Raw genomic sequence first — 25234 nt, 5'->3', positions numbered from 1 at the left:
ACTTACAAGACTTTTTTTTTGTTTTGGAGAAGTTATGGTAGTTGGGGAATTACTTCTAATTATTCTGATTTGGATACAGGGAGACTAAAATGTCTTGGATTGAATGGAGCTCTTTTATTTACAGTCCCTTCAGCAAGGGATATGGTAACTGGCTTCCTTTGGAAACAGGAAAGAATCAAGTGTGTTTAGGTATTCTTTGTGGTTTTTTTTAAAAATCTTTGTTAAATTTAGCAAACTACTAACAAAATAATTGTTTGTTGCAATGCATAATTTCTGTAACTTTCTCGTTTCCTCTACTGGTGTCGTGTGTCCCCATCCTGAAAATGAGTGTTACTTCTGTTATGCAATACTACTGTTTCTCTCTTTATACTTTACAGGTCTTGACTCATCTCTTCTCCTTCAGCCAAGTCACACTGTATTCTTTGCCCGACTTAAAGACATAGTTGTCGCAGATGTTGATTCAAGGACCCTTCATAAAAAAGTATGGAACTACAAGATTTTAAGTTTTACTTGGTTCTTCGTTAGTTTTGTGTGTATAAAAGTGAAATGTAATACATATTCTTATTCCACTCTTTTAAAAATATTTCATTTATCTTGAATACCTCTTTTCAAATAAGATCTGTGGTAAAGCATAGTTTTCGTATTAGAAGAATGGATGTCCAAAAAGATTAAAAAAAAATAAAATAAAAAAAAAAAATCTAACTTGTACATCTGATAGGCTGATGATATATTTAGTTTTTCTTTGTGTTAAGTACCTTTTTAGAAGCTGATGATGGCTGGTAGGTACTGTTTCTCTCTTTCTAGGCTGTGTCTATAGTAGGAGATGAAGTTTTCAGTTTCAATCTGACATTAGATCCATATGCTACGGAGGGAGAAGCCTACACTGACATGTCAAAAGTGGATGGTACTGTATCTTTGAAAGTAGGCTGTATTCAAATAGTATACCTTCACAAATTTCTCATGTCTCTTCTGGTAAGTCTTTTTTTCCTTTGTATGTTTCTGCTGCATTCTCAAATTAGTCTTCCTTGTTTGTGTCCTCAGTACAAGTGGTAACTTAAGTTTCTGAAAGAGAAAGGATAGGCTTAATTTTTCATGTTTCATTAAAAACTTTGATAAGTAAGCTTTAACTGGTTTGAATTTCAAAAAACTAACACAGTGCAAGTGGGTCACTTCCCACCCTCTGCTTTGAAAATAGAGAAAAGCTTGGTGCTATGAAGGTATTTTGGGGGTTTTGTGTTTGCTGCCTTTTCCACCCTGGCAAAAACCTGAGTTCACTGCAGACATCTGAGCTAACATTAGAGCCAAAATTTTCTGCAAGGTTATATGCTATGAGGACTGCAAATTAATCAATGTAAATATTTGTACCCTCATCAAGTATTCTAATGGGGGCTTTTTCAACAAAGCACTAGTGGGCTTTCTGTCATTCAGTACTGGCTTTAATAGGAATTAGTATTCACTGGGGGCAAAGAAGGGCTCTAAAAATAATATGTGTCCCCAAAAGCTAATAAGGTAAAGGAATCTTGTAGCTAATGAAGGACAAAAAAGTAGAGATGAGTTTAAAATGAGTGGATTGTACTGGTCAGTATGTTTTTGACCCTTTATTAGAGGTCATGACAGAAGGCACTCAGTTGTCTTTCCCCAGGGAAAATCTAACACAGTAGGCAGCATAATTAGTGGTTGATGTTGTAAAATAAGAGAGTAATTCAGATTAAAAAAATGTTTACAGATATCTCTCCTTTCTTTTCAACCGTTTATTCTAGACCTTCCTGAACAACTTTCAAACAGCTAAGGAGGCATTGAGTGCTGCTACAGTCCAAGCTGCAGAAAAGGCCGCTACCAGTGTAAAAGATCTGGCTCAAAGGAGTTTTCGACTTGCAATGGACATTCACTTGAAAGCACCAGTTATAGTCATTCCTCAGTCCTCAGTTTCCCCCAATGCTATAGTAGTAGATCTTGGCTTGATTAAGGTTCAGAACCAGTTTAGCTTGGTGTCTTCAGAAGGCAGTTTGCTCCCTCCAGTCATTGACAAAATGGACGTGCAGCTGACAAAGCTGAAACTGTCTAGGTAAAGTGCACTTTACTAACAAATGCCTGAACTAATTGGTAATAATAATACTCTGTAGGGTATTAATCTACTTGCTTAGAAACCATGGTTGGTGACTGTGTCAAATATTTGGTGTTAAAATACTAACCTGTTATCTTAAGGGCAAATAAATCAGTAGTAAAATAAGATACTGTTCATCTCAGGAAGCCATTTAAGCCTAAAGAGATATTATATTACATTTGAGATTTTAAGATGTTACTTAGAAAATGTAACGTATGACTTAACTTCTAACTTCCCCACCATGTGTTTTGGGTTTTTTTCTGTTTGTTTTAAGGACCACTATGGAGACAGGTTTGTCACATCCAGACATTCAGATACTTCACCCTATTAATTTAAGCCTGTCTGTGAAACGAAATCTGTCTGCAGCTTGGTTTCACAAATTACCGGTGTTGGAGATCACGGGGTATCTGGATGCAATGAATGTAAGTCTTATGAAAAGAAGGTGGTGAGAGGCTTGTGATAACAGTTAATGTAAGACTAACCTTTATGTTATTTCTGGACACAAGGGTGCAACAAGCTGCAAATTTTTAGTAGTTGTGGAGTGACTTTCAGGGATGTCAACAGGGTTTAAACTACCTGTGTGAATGTAGAGGTTTGAAAGTGTCATATAAAACACCTGAACTGCTGTGTACATTTATTAAACTGAGAGAAAGAAGAGAGAAAACTGAAAGGATATCAGGGAGTCTTGTTTAATCCCTGCCACAAGGCAGGACCAGCTTAAATCAAATGTTTTGGTGACCCGTTCTCTGAGCAAGTCTTTTTTTCAGGTGTGTTTGTTTTGTTTTTTTTTTTTTTTTAAATGGAATCTTCTTGAGAGGAATTTAAATTTATGCAAATATTTGCCTTAGTGACTCCAGCTTCATAACTTCCTACCTCCCTTGAATGACCTCATGATAGTTGTTTTTTGTGGCAATTTATATACTGTGAAAGAAAATACCAGGCACATCTTGGGTGAAACTGGAATTAAGATATCATGAAGTAGCATGTCATTTACAGGAAAGTATTAAAAGCATAGATATGCTAAATAAAGGCTGAAATATATATTGATACAACTTTAGAAGTCATAACCTTCTTTAATCTCCTAATCCTTTAACAATAAGCAGTTAAAAGAATTTCATTTTGTTATTCAAGGGATGATGCTGCTGACAAAATACCTGTAAATAAGCACTCTTCTTTCCAGGAAACATTGTTCTGCTTTGCTAGCTGGTGGTAAGTTTAAAGAACAGTGTGTTTTTCCTGAGAAGTGTGATCTGCAATTTTGTAGGTTGTGTTAAGTCAAGAGGATTTGAATGTCTTCCTCAAAGTGTTGACGGAAAACCTTGGTGAAGCAGAAGACAAACTCACTCATGCAAAATCAGTACTGCAAAAGGAAGGTCAGAGATGGAATTGATTTGTCATGAATATTAAGTGTGTTAGCTTTTAGGAAAAATGAAAAGCATTTATTATCTGGAAAGCAAGCTTAGATCTGAGAGTATGATGTGTAAGTGATAAACTCTTCTCTTTTTAATTTTGCAAGGACAAGGTTCATACTTTAGTACTTCAAAAAAGTGGAAACATTACAAGACAAAATTTGGTAATTGTGTTAGCTAAATTGTCATGGAACTAGCAAGATATTGAGATGTCAGAGTCGTCTTGTTGCCAGAACATGTTTCTGTTTCCTTTGCCTGCTCTGAAGTCAAAGGCTCTGCTTGTGGAAATGTTGCTAGCTTATCTTAGATGAACATAAGCCATCTAAATGAATAAAAGAATTGGTTATGTTTCTTGAGCTAAACAAAGAGTGGCAACTTCAGAAGTTAACCAATTCATTGAATGCTTCAGGTAGAACCAAAGAAATGGAGAAATTGGTTTTGACGCAGGATAAGAGTGTTCCAGAAGGAATGTTGTCTGAAAAGAGAAAAAGAACATTAAATGAAGATGTAATCAATATGCTACTTAATTTTGAAATCAAAGAGGTATGTATTCATCTGTAACATTTATTGTTACTGAATCCAGTACTCAAGTCTGTTTCTTAGAAGTAGTGGGCCATTTTAACTGTTTAAAGAAGATGGTACATATCAACAGAAAGAAAACAAACAAAAAAACCCTGCCGAACTCATTCTTCAGCTGTTTCTTTAGCTGTTTCCTTTTGTCTATATTATGTGAGAATGTATTTATAGAATATCTAACATACACAATATATCTAACAGGGAAAACATGACTTCTTTTAGATATTCCGCACTCACCTAGCCTGAATCCTTCATAATGCTGCGTATGATTCTCCTAATAACAAACCAGCTGAAATAGTTAAGCTAGAACTGGTATTTTTGCCTTAGATACTACATCTGAAGGTTAGGTTGTAGGTGAAATACTGGGAAAACGCACAAGCAATCAGTTAACAAAGATACCTATGCATAAGAAATTTTCCAAGCCTGTTTTTTCTCTGAAGATGTCTGTGATACTTAAGTGTGATGAGCTCAGCATGGCCTTTCATTTTTTCAAGAGTCAGACCAAATGGCTTGGGTATGCAGGTTATTTTAAGTAACTATGCGGTTTGTTGTTTGTTTGTTGTTGGATTTTTGGGTTTTGTTTTTTGTGCATGTGTAATTTTTGTTTTGCTAAATCTCTGTGGATGTTTTTGTCCAATGCAAAATCTGGGTTCCTATTTTTTAGACAGGAAAAAAAATGCCTTCAAACGCAAAACTATTCTATTGCCGAGTGAGAGTAGCGTTCAAAGACTAGAGAATTCCTCTTATTTCCAGCCACCAGGGAAACATGTTCTGTGTGAGTGATATGAAATCATATAAGAAAACTTAGTTTCAAGGGCATTAGAAATATTTGTCCCGCAGCTGAAGCGTAGACAGGTAGCAAGTTGATACCATCCCAGGTTTGGGGTTTTCTCACTTTTTGCAGAATTACAGTTGCAATTGGCTGATGAGGTACCTGTTAACAAACAGCACGTAGTTATCCAACGCATATCCCTAGTACCTTTGACAGCTTCTAACTTTCAGATTTGCTGTCTTGGCTGTGAAGAATTTTTTTTATGGTAGGACTGAGCCTGTAGTGCTCCATGTTGTCTTATTTAATATATCTGATGAACAGTTTTGTCTTGTTTAATACAGTTTTACACAAGCTTCACATGAAAATTTTTACTAAGATAGTGTCCACATTGTCTGCGGACTGTACATGTTGGGTGGTTAATGATAAAATGCTAATTTGTTAGTGCACAAAGACTATGCTACATAATGATGCAGACAAAGTATTGACAAACTTGAATTCTTTAAATTCCTTCTGTGGTAAATTGTTAGGTTGAGGCACTATTTTTAGTTCACAAAAATGGAAGATAATTGCCTCATGAAATAATTACATTGAAATTAACATTGTTCATTAATAACTATATCTAGTTCTACTTTAATTTTCAGCTGCATTTAGAAACACAAGTCCTTTCTCATTTTCAACATTCAAATTAGTATAATGCTTAAAATCTTCTGTAAATGAAGAATTGTAATGTTGAAGTGTTTGTGTCCTTAATTATTATTTGCATAGCATCAGATATTCGAAGATTGTTTCATGTTGCTATCTGTTATCTACTGCCCTTCTTTCCAAACCAGAATGATCTGTAGTAACTGTTTTTTCCATATTCAAACTCTGTAGCACTGTGTAGTGTCTGATTATAAAACTGAAGTATAGCTTGACAAGGTAAAGATATATTGCTAGGTCAACAAAATTGAATTCTAGTCAAATTAATAGACTTGGTATTTTTGTTTTGTTGTTGATGGAGTTAAGAAGTGATTGGTTGCTTGGCCAAGAGGAACAGGCTGTGGGGGGGAAATCTTTAACAAACTGGTGTTGTAGGTTTTCTTTGTAAGAAGGCAAAATGTCTAGATTAATACTGCTTTTGAAGCTTAGCTGAGGAGATAATGCCCAGTTATAACTGCATGCTATAATGTCTGGACAGCTTTACTGAAATAGTGAACTTATTTCCCTTTCCATATTCAAGGTTGTAATAACCTTGATGAGGCAGGTTCAGAAGGAGAGATCTCCATTACATATTCTAACTGTCCTACAGCTTGGAACTGAAACCAAAATTAGAAATCATGAATTAACTGCAGCAGCATATCTGAAAAAAATTATGATGACATGCATTGAAATAAATGGTAAGTCTTCTGGAAAACTAGTATGCAGTCATTACAGTGTGTGCAATCAGCTTTTGTAGACAGAGGATAGCATGGTCAAAAATAACAATAATTACTGGGGGGGGGGAAGGGGCAGGTTACATGCCAAATTCACTTAATGATGCTGTCCTGTGTAATTTAGATTCAATTGATCTGTTTTACCTGATACCAAGTTCTACTCCTGTTGCTAGGGTTAGCTTGAGTTAATTTGAGTTAGTTGACTGCTTTGAGTGGGAATGGTCATTCCTGAGAAGTATTTTATCTATTCAGAGTGTTTTGATGAGCTTCTGAATCTGTGCTTTATGACCAGTTCTGGCAGCAATGGAAATACAGCATGCTTCCTTGATTGGTCAGGTAACAATTCAAAGTGATACTGAAGTAATAACTGAAATAGCCATGTATTCAAAGTAGAAAAGTATGGTTTTGAATATAAACCCACAGAGATAGAAAGGCAAATAACTTTCCAATTTTGAATCTGCTTTCAGGACCAAGATGAGTTAATTTTGATTAGTTTAATTAAAAAAAAAAAAGGCAAATACAGCATTTTACAAGTTAATGCTTAATCTGCAGCTTCTCAGTGAAAAGAGATGTTTACCTTTGCTATTTGAGCAAGAATAGTATATAGTTAGTATATAATCAAGAATTAGCATGGAGGCATTCCATAGGTGGAGTAAAGCTTGTGAGTGGAAATACTTTACAGTTTTATTTCTTTATTTGCAGACTCAAAAGGAGATCCTCTTTGCATTATTAATTCTTCGAGTGAGACAGATGAACATCTTCTGAAAATGGAATATGTTAAGGTTTCAGTACCTTTTAACTAAGATTTTGGGGGAGTAAAATAAGGCTTCCATACTTAGCCTGTGTTAGGTTTTTTTTTTTTGCTTGTTTTTAAAACCTGTAGGATTTGTGTCTAAAACTTATCTAGGTTTTTTCCCAAATACCGATTTTTCAACTTACCATTTCATTTCACTCTCCACTGCTTCCATATAGTGCTTACTTCATAAGTCAGCACAATTACTGAAATCACTGGTGAAGCCAAATGTTTCTTCTCTGTGAACAATACAGATTAGTACCTTTGTGAAACTTGATAGGTGAGATAGTCTTTGCCTACGTAAGTGATAGGTGGCTCTCTACAGGTGGTAAAACTAGCATTGGAGTGATATGTTGGTAGCTAGTTATTGAGCTTTTATTTTAAAAAAAAAAGGTGCCGTTCAAAAACTGCAAGAATACTTGGGTATCTGATAGGTTGTAGAACCAGTGGGCTACTCATACTCTTATCTATAATGACGTAATTTTTATAGAGAAAAACAAGTTAATTTGTTCTGACATAGTACTAAGCATAAATTGATCCAGTTTAAATAGATCCTAGCTAAGAGAAAATTTTGTAACCAGCCAGTTGAACTTTAACAAAATACGTGCTATAAAATGTCACTGAGCAGAGCATTGTGAGTACCCCTTGATCGTTGTTGCCTTGGTTGTTGCTGGTTGCCTTGATCATGTGCTTCATTTAGAGAACTTGTTTCTTCAGGCTTCATCACTTTTGTTTGTTTTCTTTTGCAATGGGAATAATCCTTGTGTGTGTGATAAATTCAGTTATTTCAGTTAACTCAATAGAGACTGACTGTGTGCTTGGGCTTTTTTTTTTTCCTTTAGGCTGATGCTGATGGACCAGATTTTGTTACTACTTATAGAAGCACCAAGCAAAACATCAGTGTAAGTACTGGATGTATTTAATTTTTTTTTTTTAAGCTTCTCAAATAGTAACAGCTGTGTAAACTTGCTGGTTGCCCATTTTTTCTCCTCTCATTGAAGAGGGAAAAAAAAAAACCCAAGACCAACCCAAACCCCTGACTCTCTCTTCATTATAGCTTACTGCTTTATATTTAACTACTTCAAAGAGAAATCCAGGAGGAAAAAAGATGATTTTTTTTTTTTTACAGAAGTATTTAGTGTATGAATTTTTTTACTTAAGAGCTGTACATTTTTAGCTAGTTAAAATTTAGAAGGACATATTTCTAACTGAGGCCTGTAGGATGTGTTTTATTTCTGGAGTGATACACTTAGCAGTGTGTGAAATGAAGGCCTTGTGTTTCAGAGCTTGAAAGTTCATAACTGTGGAGTTGAGATGTGAGGTGAAATGTCAAACAAGCATTCTCAGAGGTCTTGTGTTCAATCAATCCTTTTTTTACTTTTCCTGAAAGCAACTATTCATGTGTAGTTTCCTATGGCTTCAGTGACTTCTGAAGTAAGCAGGTCATTTTGCTTTTAAAATGTTTCCCTTAAAGTAGCTTGCTTCTTGACAGCCATATGTGGAATTTGAAGTGGCTGGACTACTTTAGAGTCAAGAAATCTGACATCCCTTAATGTATCAGTAAAACCAGCATTTACCAAGAGTTGCTTTGGGCTAGGAAAAGTCAGCTAGCTGATGCTAGGTTTTGCTAAGTAATATTGGTTTGAGTAGTATCATGTACTTTCTGTTCTGATTGCAAATTTTGGATCTTCTTGTTTTGTTGTATCATACCTACTAGAATACCACTCGCTATACATGGTTATGAAGATGTCAGCCAAAGTGCTTAATAGTCCCCAATGAAATGCAGGAGTCTTAACAGAGCTTACTGAAAAAGCATAACCACGTGAAGCATCAATTTTTAGATTGGCATAGTTCCTCTGTAGCTGTTTTAAGCTTCCCATCCATAGGTCCCTCATCCGTTCTGGAGCTTGTGTGGTGTTAAGTTGAAGGAGATAGAAGGGTGAGATACTTGTGAAACTGAGCAAGACACTTTTTTCTCAGTGCTATGACAGTAACTCTGAGTTGTTATGCAGTAGACTGCTACTAAATAACAATGTTACTTTGTCTCCTTGCCCTCATTTTAGGTCATCTTTTCATGCTTGGATATAGTACTTCACACAGAGGCTTTGCTTTCCATCATGAGTTTTCTCACATTCAGTGTTCCATCAGGTGGTCTTCCCAGTACTGGTAAAGCATCAGACCACAAGCCTCAAGTGAAAGAACAAGAAAAAGGAAGTACTCTTAGACCAGGTAATGCGGTATTAGAAAGGCCATGCTTCTGGTGCTTAACAGCATCTAGCCTTTGGTTTCAAAGGATACCATTTCAGGTGGCAGCATTGCAGTCTATTTGGTGGAAAAACAAGGCATGCACAACTGTACATGGGGATAAAATAATCTCATTTAAAAAAAAGCCAGATATTTTTGCTGTTGCTTAATTATACAAGTTCCCCCTACTCAATGTAACTTTTTCCTAGGTAGTGGTCTGACTTTTATAATCAAAGTCAAATAAATGATGCTGCAGTGAACAGTACCAAAGCCTTTCCAAAGCATCAGTGTCACAACTTTGTTTCTTTCCAATCTGAAGGCTCTAAAGAGTGCTTACACAGCTGAAAATAGACATTCTTGAGCCCTGGGGAAGCAAAGAGAAGTTCTGAATTGAGGGTGTTGTGCTTATTTTTAAAAAAGGTATCTGTAACCTTGAAATAGTAGGAGGTTTTTATATAGAAGCTCCTTAAGAATGTTTAGTCACGTCCTGTGTGGCTGATGCGTTTGTAGTGTTGTTTGGGAAATTCAAGGTTTTCTAAACCTAAATCTATTGGGATTGAGTTGACAGTGACTGGCTGTTACATTTTTGTGTTCTGCAAGTACCTTCAGTTTTGCTGCAAAAACATTTTTCACCTAATATGCCTAAATTGGCCTTGCTACTTTATACAAAAAGGAGCATTTCTCATGTGAGACAGTGTTTCACATAATGAAATGTACACTGTATTCAGCATACCATTGCGTGAAAACTAGATATTAATGAGGAGAAAAAAAACATAGTCTTGATTGTTGTTTTCCTGTGTTAGTCGGTGACTGTTCTTGTGCCAGAAGGCTGTGTTAATTAAAGACTTATTTCACATCTTGACTGAAAATTAGCAGTATCTTTTAGGGAATAACTGCAGGTTGCTTTTGGAATAGTTCATATATGTGTAAAATGAATAATGTAACATTTATTTTAAAAAATTGACTTATAATGAAGTTCTTGCATGTCTCTTGTGTTTCCTATCCAGTGTCTAGTAATGCAGCCCATGATGATACCTGTGAATTAAAACTCACTGCAAAGCTAAATGCATTCAGAATTACAGTGTGTGATCAGACCTGTAGAATTGCAGACATTAGAATACAAGGTAAAGGGTTTTTATTTAAATATTAGATTAGTTGGTTGTAGCAAGAAATACATTATTCCCCTCCATTCATTCACTTCTGAAAGGCTAGTGTGTGCACTGTAGATGTCTCTGTAACATATGTTTGAATACTTTTTGATTGTATGATATGATTGCAGTAAAGTATTTTAATAGCAAAAATGCCTGCAAGGGAAGAAAATGTTTGACTCGGAAAAAGAAGGCAATTAATTTCTAAGTGGAGTAAAATGAAAAGAAATGAAGGCACTATGTTATAAATAACACAAGCTTCTATTTTTAATAGCTAGATCCTAGATAGTGTTGGGAATTTTTACTCTAGTCTTAGAGTCAATTTATGTTGGCAAATTTGTCATGTGTAGTAAGGTCATGTGTCTTGGGCTTAGCATTGGTTCTTACATAGTACAATGCTGGATTTTAAGCTATTCTTATTCTTTATATTCAGTAATAAATAATGCTTCTTTTTTTAAAAGTGTTTACTTAACAAATGCACTTCAACAATTTGCTATCTTCTTCCTTTTGTCTCAAATCAGGAATGGATGCATCTGTAGCTATGAAACCTAAAAAGATTAAAGTGTTCTCCAGACTTGAGGACATTGTAATTACAAATGTTGATCCAAAAACAATCCATAAAAAGGTGATGTGTTGTGCAGATTGTAAACAAACAAAAAGACCTAGTCCTTTAAGTTATTTAATGGCAGCACTGTAGTTGATTTGCTGTGCTGTATAATACTCAGTACAATGTAATGTACCAAATATTAAGCAAAATTTCATTGGTTAATTTCCTTTATCTCAGGGAAGCAAAACATGCTTTCATTTAATATTTAATTCTCTTTAATCATGTTTGCATTGATGTGTTTAATTCTGAGTAGCATGGGTTAAATATAAAATGGACTATAGATAACTGAGAAGAGACATACCATAAAATAGCTGATTCAATTTCCTGTTGTGCTTAGCATATGTGTCAAGTATTGCTGATAAGTTCCAGTTGATCTTTTTGCGGAAATATTTCTTGTTTGTAACTTAAGCAATAATTCTATCACAGATTACTGCCTGGGAGTATTAACTATACGGACTTAATTTTCTAGGCTGTCTCCATAATGGGAGATGAAGTGTTTAGATTTCACATGTCACTTTATCCAGATGCTACTGCAGGGGAAGCCTATGTTGATATGTCAAGGGTGGATGGTAAAATGTCTCTGAAAGTGGGCTGCATCCAAATAATTTACCTGCATAAATTCTTTATGTCTCTCTTGGTAAGACACTAGTTTTAGTTCTTTTCTTGACATCAAAAATTTTTTAATAAAATAAAATGTAATCAGCTCTTTGTGACCTGTACCTTGTGGTGAGCTGATCTACAGGCATATAGAAGTGTTTTGCTGAAGAACTGTCACTTAAGTTGCACTGCTTTATGGAGGAATGACAAATAAGGAGAAGGATAACAAAACAAGTAATGAATTGGGTTGATAGCATTAATATCTTAAAAATTAAATCGGTAAGCAATGTCTTAGCTTGTGCATGATTTTAAGCTTTTCTCTTTTGAAACTTCCATGGTTGAATTAGAAGTTTCATATTTCTGCCACAGCTGTACAATTTTTTTTAAATTTACATTTTGCCTGAGGCTTGCCTTTTTTTATAAGGCTTATTTGCTCTCATAGAACTCTTACTTTTTTCACTACCTATCAATAGAACTTCCTAAACAATTTCCAAACGGCACAAGAAGCCCTGACTGCAGTCACGGTCCAGGCAGCAGAAATGGCTGCTTCCAGTGTGAAAGACTTTGCTAAAAAGAGCTTCCGCCTCTTAATGGATGTCAACTTGAAAGCTCCCGTTATAGTTGTTCCTGAATCTTCAACTTCATATAATGCTTTGGTAGCTGATCTTGGCTTAATCAGAGTTCAGAATGAATTCAAGCTGGTGTCTTCAGATGAATCTTCTCTTCCTCCAGTCATTGACAACATGGATGTACAGCTAACTCATTTGAAATTATCAAGGTATACATGGAGTTTTCTTCTGAGTTGTAAAGTGTTCTTAAAGAAAATGGGTCTATGTTCCGTATGCAGCATTGTTCTATCATTTAAAGATGATAGGTGATAAAAACATACTAAAACCAAACACACACACACACACCCAACACCCCCCCAACTAAGTTTAGGAGTGCTTTTAGATAGGGGCACATGTCCACAATCTCTAAAACTTCTTGGAAGGAGAAGAATGATAGGGTAGCAACTGAGTTCATCTTAACTGCATACCTGGGCATAAGTGCATGTAAGCACACATTATTATTAATTTAAAAATAAGTATACCTGTAATTCTCTAGATTAGTATAATATTAATTGTGATTATGCAACTACTGACTATATTTCCTCTGCTGCTTCCACTGTCTTTTGTAGGTGCATTATATCCACAGATCCTCAACCAGATTCTGAAATTCTGCATCCCGTGAGTTTGACTTTGCTGGTCCAGAGAAATTTAGCAGCAACTTGGTATCATAAAACCCCAACAATTGGTATCAAAGGAGATCTAAAACCAATGCAGGTAATGTCATGGCAAATCAGAGCTGCATCTAAAGTTATGTATATTCTCAGAATAGTACTTAGCCTCATTAAGGAGCTTGCAAACTTGTTGCAATTTGTATTTTTTACAGAACGTTAGAAGACTTCCAGCATGACTGTCCCATTTATAGATCTGTTAGGGTTTTGATATTGTATAATGAATAATTTTGGTGTAGCTGCATACAAATGGAATAAAACCTATTTTTATTTTCCTGGGGGTCTGTTGGAGCTATCCTTTGACTCAACAGTCAGTAAAGTCATTGAGGTTATCTGTTGAATTAGCATGTAAAATCTAGATTTAAGATTTTAAATTGTTTAATCTGTAATATTGAGGTTGTTTGAGTGTTAAGTAGATTTATTAGAAATCAAAAAGATAGATGTGGATCTCTGATATACAAGAGTTCAAAATTATGGTTGATATCTTTGCAGAGGGAGGGCTTTACTTTCTCTTTTCCTATATTAACCATATGGATTTAAGTGGCTAAAAACAGACTGGGGGGCCTTTTAGTTGTTCATAAGCCCTGTTTCATTCCTGTATCAGTGCTGTGGCCAAATGTAACGCTGGTGAAGCACAGAGGAATAAGATATTGAAGGAGTACCAGTAAAAAAAAAAAAAAAAAAAAAGTAGAAAAAATATTCTAAGGCTATGTATTACGGGCTAAGTGACTGCATTTTGTCACTTATTACTGCTTATTGTTTTCACAATCATGTTATATTATATATAATGGGATTCAGATTCATTAACTCCTTAAAGGCCTACTGAATGATGGTTGCTTTAGCATATACAATGTAAATCTTGGCTTTAATGTTATCTGGTTATGTTTCTGGATTACCGAATTGTTAAGAAGTGCTTATGATCATCAATTACTCATATTTCTAGCAGGTGAAGAGCCTTACAAGACTAGAAAGTGTGTATCACGCGGAGTGTTAGTTCTTGTTATAACTCCTGTTCATAACAAGTAACAAAAGATATTTCAGGAAAAATGGGCAAATTACTTAGGGCGTTTTGGCCAGGATCATTTTGACTAGACAGCTTGTTTATGGTGGAAGCAGCATGTTTTTTCTTCTCACCTTTTGCATACTGTGTTAGAAAGAAATAGTGTCACAAAAAATGAAGTTGTGGGTTTATCACTTTACAGATAGCACTCAGTGAAGATGATCTAACTGTTGTCATGAACATTTTACTTGAAAACCTTGGAGGGGCTTCTTCCCAGCCAAATACTGTGCAAGAGAACATTGAAGATACACAGATGCTTAAAAAAGGGAAAGTTCCAAATGAATCTGATTTCTGTGAGGGTATGTTCAATTCAAAAGCTGAGTATGTTTAGGCATAGGGCTATTTGCAAAGTCAAACATTATATTTATCTGATGCACTTAAATGTGTGTAAATAAATTCTTTTTCTTAATTTGTTACATATGTATTGTGTACATGAAAAGTTATAAATGAGAATGTATGCACATACATGGAGTGTGAGCTGTTGATGGTCAAAAGTTTTTGTAGTGTGTTTTTTGCCATTCTTTTATAGGATAGTATTCTTCAGTCCATACCAAGGACTCGTAAGAGTTGCACATGGTTTAAAAAAGAAAGAAGCCAAACCAACTACCCCAGAATGTTAATGCACAATTATAACAATTAAGGATATTACTAGTATTCAAATAGCGTGTTAATGTAAACAGCGTATGTCTGAGGTTGAAATATTGTTAACACTTTGTCAAAATCTTTTTTTCTCCAAAACCTAACGTTCTCAATGTCAAAAAAAATACTGTTCAACCAATAGCTGAATTGTTACACTATGAGAAGAAACTGGAAGGAAGAGTAGTACAAACTCTTTGAGCAGTCTTGGTACTTTCTGTAGTTCTTAATTAAAGTGAACGAAGGACTGCAGTAAATTAATGACAGCTTTTTTTAAGGTTCTTAAACCACTCTGTGCTAGGTAAATTTAGCATGCATTGAGTAGAACAAAGTGATACTGAGTAAATAAAAGTGCAAATTGTTCTGAGTAGTCTTCCGGGTTTAGAGCTTTTCCTCTTTTTGTGACTTTCTGATCTTAATTTAAAAAAAACCCAAACAACAAAAAACCAACCCCAAACCCAGAAAACCACCCCCAAGCCCAATGTTCTAAAGAAATGTAAAAGTATTTTCTTTTTACTGACAGGTCCTCTTCTTGCTTTTGGACCAAAAAATGTTTCTACAGTTCAGTCTTCTGTGGAATGTTATACAACGCTTAAATTTGACTTTAATTTTGAGTCACTTTCAGTAACTCTCTACAACAGAGATATGAATCAGGTTTGTGACAAAGCTTTTACCATACAGATGGGGCGGGGAACTTAGGATTCTCACATGGACAGAACTCAGGATAGTAAAAGAGTTTCATCGGTTGTGTTAGTTTTGTAATGCTTGCCTTACGGAGCTTATGCAATTTATCCCAGAAACTTGAGGTTTATGGGCAGAGAACATCCTTAATTTGAAGGATGTAAGTGCATTTCTGAAAATCACTCTAAAAAAACATAATAAACCAACCAACCAAAACCACCCACCATTTGATTTGGTTATTCAAGCCTTGATTCCAGTTATCCAAAACAAAAATGCAAATTTGAAAGGCAGGAATTGCTAGGCTAGATGATGCTAGTTCTATGCATGGTGCCTATATAGTTAGTAAGCAGATCCAAGATGTACATGGCCCATACTTCCCTCCTACGTATCCCTGAGCGTGAGCAATAATGAACATCCTTCCTATGCTGAAAACGGAAGAGAAAGATGTGCAATGTTGCCTTGTTTTTATGACTTAATATGCTTTGTCCAGATGTGAGGGCACTTGCTTTTTAAGACTTGTTGTATAATGAATATGTGGTAGCTTTGCATTTATAATAACCACAATGCAGGAATTTATGGTGCTTTTTGTATGAGGGGTGTATAATTTAAAAAAGTTCTTGTGAAATGAGCATCACGAGGAAGAAACACACTGTAATGGGATTTTATTTTAATTTCTTCATATCCTTTCTGCTTACTGCTAAGGTTCTGGTTGTAAATGAGTTAGTGTGATGGGAGCAGAGGGGTCCTCTGGTGGGAGCTTCAGAGTTCAGATGGATTATGCTTTGGTCATGCATTCTGAACAACTGCTAGAAATGTGGTGAATAAACAACTTTACTACAACCCAACTGTTTTTTTCTGTTTTCTCAGTGAGTTTCTTGGACCAATTTGTATGATTGGAGGACTGATGACAGCAACAGGCTAATCAGATCCTTCAGTTCATGAATCAAAATGCACGTGGCTAGCAGCAAGGGAAACATGCTTATTACTTTGTTCTGTGATAACTACTTTTACTGTTTCTTGTTATGTAGAAGTCTCTGATTTCGCTGCATAGTGACAAATTGTGCCTTGGTGAACTCCGACTGCATCTAATGGCATCATCGGGGAAGATGTTTTCAGATGGATCAGTGGATATTAATGTTAAACTCAAGGCATGTACCCTGGATGATCTTAGAGAAGGAATTCAGAATGTGACTGCAAGGTAAGTTTGAGTGCATCAGAAATGAAAAATCTCCATGCAACTTGTGAGGAAGACTGTTTCCTTGTTCTGTACTTTGCTTCACATGGGATTGATAAAACTTAGTAGGGCTGTCAGTTGTTGCCTGTCAGACTGCACTAAAGCAATGAATGATTTAATTTTAATAATGTTAAGCAAGTTTCTTCTTTTATATGTTGATTTCCCAGGTTATCCAAAACAAAAAATATATCTGGGAGGATTGAGTATTACAGTAAACTGTGTAGAACAGCTGAGCAGAGAGCAACCAGCCTCAGCTAGAGAGTTCTATCCACTGAAACTTTAGTCTGATTGTTACACGCCACATACGTAGTTCCAAAACTGTAGCACACCAACTTTAAATTGAAATTACTCTTCTCTTAGAGAAGTCTATGCCCTCTCATGTCAGGAGGAAACACTGATTGCTTACGTTGTATTTCTTATAAATAAGTGGCATGGGGAGAAAAAAAGGCACTACTTACGCATCCTTGTTTTTCTAGATCTATGTGTTATGATGTTTGAAATATTTCTTATTAAACTTTTTTTCCAGAATGATAGACAAGAAAGATGACACAAATGGCAGTTCTATGATAGATATAAGCTATAAGCAGGATAAAAATGGAACTGAAGTCATTGCTGTCCTGGACAAGCTGTACATATGTGCCAGTGTGGAGTTTTTGTTGATAGTAGCAGATTTTTTCATTAACTCAATGCCAGCATCCTCAACTGAAAGATCTGCACAGTTCCAATTAAAGCATGTTGCTTCTGGGAAATCCAAGCCAGAAACAGGTCTGTAAAACTGATTTCCACCCCCCACCCCCACTCCCTTCCTTTACAGACTTCAAACTGAAAATAAATCATCTGAAAGTTTTCAAGATGCTATCTTGCTATCAGACTTAAGAAATGAGTTTATTCTTCACAGTGTGTAAATTGGCCACTGATACCATAAATTGTTGTAAGCAGTAGTAGTTCTAGAACTGCTGTGTTGAGTAGTGGAGTTGTGCTCTCCAGCAGAGCTAACTATTGACAATCATCATGCTAAACAGGATTTTTATCCATGTAATATCGCAAAGGAAGCATCCTTAGGGTAAAAATGACCATGTAGATAGTAGTTAAGGAAGTAAAAAAACCAACTTACTCTTTAAAGGTGAGTGGTGAACAATGTCTTACCCTTACTTTTGCAAGTTGTGTATTTTGAAACTGTAGGTTATTATTTCAGTTCAGTTATGGAAAACTAAATTTTTGGTGAACAGCTTTCCTCTTTGGTTGAAGACTGAAGGTAAAGCATGATGAAACAAGGGTGAGAAAGACCACTTCTGAGGTTTTTTGTTTTTTTTTTTTTTTTTTAATTTGGTCTTAAGTGATTGCTAGGCTTGCCCGAGTTGTCGTCAGAACTAATCTGTGGGTTGTGTTGTCTAGCTAGTTCCCAACAGCCTTCCCTTTCTTTTGTGGAATTTGGCAGAGTGTTAGGAGTAAGCCTTAGGTTTTGTGAATTGCCCTAGTGATGTCAGCAGTTCACTTCCTCTCCTCTTCCTTTGTTGGAGATAGGCACAAGTCCTGTGATGAGGGAGGGACAGTACACGCTCCAGAAAAACGGCACTTGAAAGGGCTGCTCAGGACTACCCAAATGTGTTGCTGGCTGCAACCCATGATATCTAGCTTTCTTTGTTTTTCCTGTAGTGCACCAAGCATCAACTTGGCACCTGTTCCATTGCATAGGTGTGATATTCCGATAATCTCTAGCAAGCATTGGGTGCAAGTAACCCATGTAATAAGTCCTAGTGTGCAGGAGGGTCACACGCCACTATACTGCCTATCATTGAGAACCAAAGTGACTTGATCCATCACTACTAGGTTAGAGAGTCTTGCTTTTAACTGAGATAAATATAATACAATTCTCTCCTTCTGTCTGGAGATTGAGTGGATATTCAGACAAGAAATTGTATATTGCTAATTTGGTTTCAATTAGTAAATCTTCACTCTAAAGAAGTAAGTTACCTTGTGTATTGAGACAGAAGATAACTATTTCCAACTTGGCTTTTGTTGCGAAATGGAGTGTTTTGGACTGCTTTAAAAAATCACTTTCAAGGGTATTAGCAAACATGATCTAATAGGAATTTATAAAAGTGTGACTTCACAGAATTCAATAGCAAAGTTCGCTTTGTTGCTTAATACCTGGATAAAACATACACAGAAAAATTAAGTTAGAATCAAACTAAAATTATGTAGACAGAGACTGACGATGCAATAGGGTAAAAGAGAAACATATAAAGGAAAATTGAGTTGGAATTGATTTCTTGTGATCTGTACAGATATCAGGAATGTAAAAAGGTTGGGGAGACCCTCCTGTTGAGTCACAAGGTTTAGAGAAGACCCCCTTGCTTTCTAAACTCCTGTTGGAGTTTAGGTGCAGCTGGATCAACTCCTAGTCCCAGACTTGGTCAATGGTTTATATCTAAAGGGATTATGACTATAATAGCAGCCTGAGATGCTTTCACAGTTGAATGATGTTCACGACAGTGATTTAAGTATAGATTTGAAAAGCAATATTTGTAATACACTTGCTATAGGATATGCGGGTTAGTACACACACACATGCAGAAAGACATTGAGATGTACATAAGCAAGTAAAAGAGATATCAGTGAAAATATTCATGTCAAATGCTTCAACATCTTTCTCAACTGGTGAAGGGTTGAGCCTCAAGGAGTGAAGAGTATCAGCCTGAGTCTTGTCGGCTTTCAGCGTCAGACCTCTGATCTTTGCAGCTGAAGAATTTGCGAGCTCTGAGAGGCATCCCACTCGGAGGCAGATGCTGGTCGCAGCTTGCTGCTGTCCAGGAGAGCTCAAAGGGTCTCACTTAGTACCGCTGTTTATAGGTTCGCGAGATGATTGGCTTTAGTCATCAGCAAATTACTGGGATTCCAGTAGCACTGGTACTGTTTCATGTGAGTTACGATTCAGATAAGGAAGGCTCCAAGGCTGTCAGAGAATGACTTAAGATTCAGATACGGGATGTTCCAAGGCTGTCAGGAGAGGACTGAGATATATCCCAAAGTTGTCAGGAAATGACTAATTTTCCCTACTCGCATCCCCAGCCTCCACCAGGCAACAGGAGTCATTGGTACAGTAAATGCAGCTCCCTGTCTTAGCCATGCAAGAGTTCCTGGTACAGTCAAGGGATGCTTAACCTCCCAACTCATTACACTTATGCTAAGGCCTAGTGAGACTTCCCGAGTTCATAGATCATCCCAGAGAGGGGGAAGAAATGCACCACCCAGCTTTGTAGAGCCAGTGCTTAGGTTGACTACAGTTTGTAGAGCTAATACTGTCTTTTTACCATATTGAAACAAACAATTTCTTCAAAATGAAACTTCTGACCAGTTTGCTGCTGATTTCTGGACACGATGTGATATTCAGTTTCAGCAAAGTATTCCTGTAAAAATTGAGACATTATTTGTTAAATTTGTACCTCTAAAATTATGTAGCAATTTTTATGCTTTGTTTAGGTATTATGTACATCATAATGCTTTCAAACCTTTTATATTCAAGGGGTTTTTTTACTTATTTTCACAGAAATATCTGTACGGCCAAATATGACAGTAAAAGCTGTGATCATGGATCCAGAAATAGTATTTGTTGCTAATTTGACCAATGCTGATGCCCCTGCCTTGAAAGTTTCCTTCCAATGTGACTTTTCTCTGACATCTGGAAAGATTGCACAAAGGATGACTGCTCAAGTGAAGGGCTTCAAAGTGTTGGCCTGTGCCTTTCTCAAAGAAAAACAAGACAAGAGTGTTACTACGGTAAGAAAACTTGTTTTTCGTAATGAAAAAAGTAATGAGAACTGTTGGCAGGCGTGTCCTATTGTTGGCATATCCATAGCACTCAGAAAATCCAGTTCTCATATCATTGATTATTATGAAGATAGGAGGGGACTGGGCAATCTGTGGTATGCCATTTAAAGGAGAATCATTTATCAGTAGGAGCAAGACTTAATCACATAGAGCTCTGTCTAAAACCTGTGTAGTGCATTTGTAAATTAAATTAAAAGTTTCTTAGTGAAGAAATTGTATGAGGGGTTTTGAAGACTAAGAATACCTCTCTGCAACTTTGTTTACTGCCTGTCAGTTTACTTGTTGCAGTAGAGTATGCTGATTAGCATGTTGTCTGGAACTTCATCTACATACTCCTGGCAGGGAGCATTGAACCACAAAGGTGGCCTGTGTGGTTCATCTCGCACATGGTATCTTTCTTTATGCATTTAGTTTTCTTAAGGATTCAGGGCTTTTTTAACTATATCATCAGTCTGTGTGTGTGTTGGGTTTTTGTTTTGTCTGTGTTTTAAGCTTTATGTCAAAAGCTTTTGTTTCACTAACTTTTAATCTTCCAGTACAAAATTGCTCTTGTGCAAATTTGGATGCTGGAATGAAGCACAGTAATGCTATGGAAAGAACACTGTTCCTCTGAAATGTGTTGTTATTTTATGGGATCAGCATCCCTTTGGCCTACGGGATTAAAAAATACGAGACCATTTGAAAAGTTTAGATTCCAGGAGTTACCTTAATAATCAAATTATATTTTTCACTCAGGTGTTACGACCATGTTCTTTGGTCATGGAAAATATGATGCATGTCTCAGGGTTACAAACTGTGGTGGTAACAATAGAAGAACTTACTATAAAGGTAAGATTATTAAAACTGTCTTTGGAAGAACAGGTGTGTTTCTCAAGCTGTAGCTTAGGTTTTTTTAATTTACTTATTGCTGCTTAAAATTTCCATTTTCCCCATTAGTTTAATTCCAGAAATAGGCATTTATCCTTTTTAGAGCTGTGTTGGAAAAAAACATTCCATGTTCCTTGTTTTGGCAATCTCTTGGCAAAAAAGGACTAATTTAAATACTTTAGATACTAGGATTTCTCCTATAAGTTTATTCCAAATTTATGAAACAACCCTTCCCCCTGCCGCCACCATTACTATTTTTCTCTTCAGAGAGACTTATAAGCAGGAGCACGCACACAAGTGCATGTAAATTTAAGGCTGTTAAAACATGATTTCCAGAATGATATATGATGTGAAATACCTTGTTCTTAATAGGTAAATTAATAATTGTACTTGTATTAAAGGTCTTTCTGAATGTAATTTGCTGATTCTCCTATAAAATGTTCACAAATTTGCATTTGTGATCTGAAAAGGTGGTCAGTGATGAAGTCTTAGAGTGTAAGCAATAGTAGTACATTGTTTCAAAAGCATAAAGCTTTTGACAAATGTACTGTACTGTTAATTGAAGTGGTGGTGTACATAACTCTGCAAACATGCTTTTCTGAACACCTCAAAGATCTTAAAAATAAATTCATATTTTACAATGTAGTAGGGAAAAGGTTGATATTGACTGCTGTTATGGGAGTACTGCATATCTGTAAAAGTGAAATTCCAGTGTGAGAATTTTGTTCTTGAGCCTGTGGGATTGTGAGGGAGGAATTGGGAAATTTTGTAGGAAAGGAAAATAAGAGGAGGTCCATGAATAGATTGTGTTTCTTTATCTTGGGATTTAAGTTACATCTCTTATAAGGGTCTTTAATGCTGTGTACCTGTATGAAGAACCCAAGAGTTGTTTGCCATTTCCATTTATCATGTATTTTTTATGTTAATCAGTTTTAAAATGTTTTGAGCTATAAAGGATTTTTTTTTTTCTTTATTCAAGATCTCACCAATAATTCTGAATACTGTGATGACCATTATGGCTGCCATAAAACCCAAAACAGCAGAGGAGGATTCTGGAGCAGCAACTGAAGTTTCTGAGAATTTGTGGCAAGTGAAGCCTATAGATCAGTGCAGTGCTTGGTTTCTCGGTGTTGATGTAGCCACAGAAGCAACAGAAACTTTTAAGGACCATGAACATATTCTGAAACAAGAGAAATTTGACATTGTAGTGAAATCAGTTCAGATCACTTTGGAATGTGGTCTGGGACATCGTACTGTCCCTTTATTGTTAGTAGAATCTGTGTTTTCAGGTGTCCTTAAAAACTGGTCCTCGCTGATGGAGGTCACTGCTGATATGTCACTGGAGGTATGTAGAATCAAATTGTTAGCAGTTTAAAACACTTCTGCACACTTCATATTGTTCAAGTAACTTTTCAGTACACTTTCTATGTGCTAAATTATTATTAGGTTTAAACAGTAATGCTCTTAGGATTTTTTTAGTAGTCAGGCAAGTATGACTAAGCATAATGTGGTTTTTACAGAAACTTTGCAATCAATAGTAGATTTTAATGGCAGTTGCTACTGTGGAATAATCTAGTCCTCTCTGTTTCTCTATTTTTGCATATTCACTTCTTGCTGTATGAACAATGAGCTTGGCTTAGTTGAATATTCATATTTAACTCTTATTGCCCACCTTTTTGTGTTTCTCTAGCATTCTGTTTATTGGTAAGATTGAAGTTATATTCTTTTCTCAAAATCTTCTCTGCATCTTGGATTGTAATCACACCATATTTGTTTTGCCCCCTATTGCAACCCTTTTCCCTAAGATACGGTAAATTCCCAGGTAGTATAAGTCTCCTATGGAGGCAGCATGTTAAAATTTCATACAACCAGATGCTCTGTGCAATAGGTTAACTACATCTTAGTTATATTTTGTCAGTTTGCCAGATGTGCCTCATACTCCATTCTGTACTGAATATACAAGTAGCCTTCTTTCATTGCCAGATGTGCATATCATAATGGAGTACAGAAGATCATATATAGCTGGGGGAAGGCACTGTGGTTCCGGAAGTGGGGAGGGATGAGGAAGACAGCTGAAAGGGAGCATTCAGAACTATTTGGTCCACAACTTCTATTCAGATTTGCAGTGGCTGAAGGGAGGTGAAAACTTGGTGTAGGCTATGAGTTAGATGAATTGTTCCAGTGGACCAGATTCAGACTAAAGTTTGCTCATACTAATTGTTATTTCACGGTACAATGAGGTACTTGTGGCATTTTCTGTGGCAGTTCTGATCTCAAAGACATTCTCTCAAACAGTGTAGGAGAGGTTAGAGACTGCATTATATTAAGTGAAGATGTTAAAAAGATACGGAACTACCAGGCTGTCTGGTTGCTCTAAAAGCAAGCCAGGTAGTCGGTTCTTCAAAAACGATGTCACTTAGGAAAAAGGTACGATATATTACACTTCTGTGTATTAATTTTTGAAACCATTAGAAGGTAATGCTAGACCTCCAAAATGTGAAATAAAGATTGATTGTTTTCTTACTAATGTTTTTCATACTAAATGCTATTGGAAGGAAGTCAGTCCTTTGTTTTTAGATGCCTTATTTAATTTTGATTCTGTCTTTAGATTCATTATTACAATGAAACCTATGCAGTGTGGGAGCCGCTTATTGAACGAATTGAAGGAGGAAAGAAGCAATGGAGTTTAAAGCTGGAAGTATGTGAACATACTTGAAACTATGTGAAATAGTTTGAATAGACAGCTATTTCTTAGAAGTTTTATGTGACAGAACATTGACCTTTTGAATGTTGTTGCTTTGAGGGACCTATGCAATTTCACATGAAAAAAAAAATCAATCTTTAGACATCTCAAGGCTTTTCTGAATGATGTTAATTGTCGAGTGCATGGGAAAATGTAGCATGTAACCACACATACAGGGAGGAAAGAAAATAACTTGCTTGCCTTCAATGTTGGTATAAAATGTCCATGTTTGTGTAAAGTGTCTGAGATTTACAAAGTAAAGCAGGTTTTCCTTTGGTGAAAGTGTCAGATGTAGGTCAAGTTTTTTCCTGTTTTAACATAGGAGAAAGTAATCTACATGTTCATAATAGCCTAATGAAATTTTTCTTCTAGATGAAGACTAACCCTGTCCAAGAGAGAAGTTTGATGCCTGGGGATGATTTCATTGTTCTTCCTGAGCCACAAACTGCAGTTAACATCTCTTCGAAGGATACAATGAATATAACAATATCCAAATGTTGTCTTGCTGTTTTCAGTAATTTAGCCAAGGTAGTCCTAACAGGCAAATGGTGCCAAATTATGTGGTTCTGTAGGAAGTTCTGATTTTATTTTAAAGAACTTACTGTGCTGCCAGTTACAAGCCAATGACTGTTCTGCAGCCCCGACAAATGTTATCTAGCAGGGCGCTGAGGCGTTTTACTCTGATTAGTCCTTTAGAGTTAGCAAAAAGGTGGTGCTAGCTTTTGAAGGAAGCTACTTCTGTGTTAAAAGAACAAATGTGCTTATGCAGGGCTTAAGCCTACAAGCAGGCTGAATGAAAATAAAACCCTCCAATAAACACAACTATTTTCTACAATACTTCTTCTGAAATATTAAAGGAGAAATTTACTTCCCTTCTATTTTATCTACTTAATAGAATACTAAGAAAAGTGTGCATTTTAGGATTGGCCTTCAAACTGTAGAATTGGAATGTCCAGTACATTAAAAATATTTTTTTCCCTGTTTTTCTTGTGATAGTAAGTGTACTTATGAATGTCCTAAGCTTTTATTCCCCCATTTTTTACAGGGGGAAGAAATTTTGGTTACTGAATCACGCTATTTTTACAGAACATGAGTTATGCCTATTTATTTTTTTAATTCTAAATGAGCAACAGTTCTCTAAGTTAGTATTTGTTTATACTCTAGGTCTATATTGGCAGTCAGTTACCGTGGCTTTTGTGTAATCAAACAAATGTTTGTAAGCATAACTTGTGGTTGAATATGAA

The 25234-nt window shown here is 36.0% G+C and overlaps 1 protein-coding gene across 7 annotated transcripts in view; it reads left to right on the top strand.

Moving 5' to 3' along the window:
• Positions 1–25234, top strand: part of VPS13C (vacuolar protein sorting 13 homolog C) — a 104046-nt gene that overhangs the window by 41959 nt on the left and 36853 nt on the right. For all 7 annotated transcript variants that reach the window (XR_008238375.1, XM_052808907.1, XM_052808904.1 and 4 more), the window contains 24 exons: positions 378–481; positions 805–972; positions 1761–2065; positions 2379–2526; positions 3369–3477; positions 3923–4056; positions 6081–6237; positions 6976–7055; positions 7909–7968; positions 9130–9295; positions 10318–10434; positions 10980–11083; positions 11535–11702; positions 12136–12440; positions 12840–12984; positions 14141–14297; positions 15158–15288; positions 16344–16513; positions 17076–17314; positions 20100–20329; positions 21116–21208; positions 22227–22592; positions 23856–23945; positions 24363–24518. Coding sequence is in view for 6 of the 7 variants with exons in the window: in XM_052808907.1 (XP_052664867.1) it covers positions 378–481; positions 805–972; positions 1761–2065; positions 2379–2526; positions 3369–3477; positions 3923–4056; positions 6081–6237; positions 6976–7055; positions 7909–7968; positions 9130–9295; positions 10318–10434; positions 10980–11083; positions 11535–11702; positions 12136–12440; positions 12840–12984; positions 14141–14297; positions 15158–15288; positions 16344–16513; positions 17076–17314; positions 20100–20329; positions 21116–21208; positions 22227–22592; positions 23856–23945; positions 24363–24518 (3902 nt within the window). In the remaining variant the exon portion in view is untranslated. The remainder of the gene's footprint in view (positions 1–377; positions 482–804; positions 973–1760; positions 2066–2378; positions 2527–3368; positions 3478–3922; positions 4057–6080; positions 6238–6975; positions 7056–7908; positions 7969–9129; positions 9296–10317; positions 10435–10979; positions 11084–11534; positions 11703–12135; positions 12441–12839; positions 12985–14140; positions 14298–15157; positions 15289–16343; positions 16514–17075; positions 17315–20099; positions 20330–21115; positions 21209–22226; positions 22593–23855; positions 23946–24362; positions 24519–25234) is intronic.

The sequence above is a fragment of the Harpia harpyja genome, chromosome 14 (genome assembly GCF_026419915.1).
Source record: "Harpia harpyja isolate bHarHar1 chromosome 14, bHarHar1 primary haplotype, whole genome shotgun sequence".
Lineage (NCBI taxonomy): Eukaryota > Metazoa > Chordata > Aves > Accipitriformes > Accipitridae > Harpia > Harpia harpyja.
Note: the sequence above shows the minus strand (reverse complement) of the source record. Positions and strands in the feature narration are given on the sequence as shown.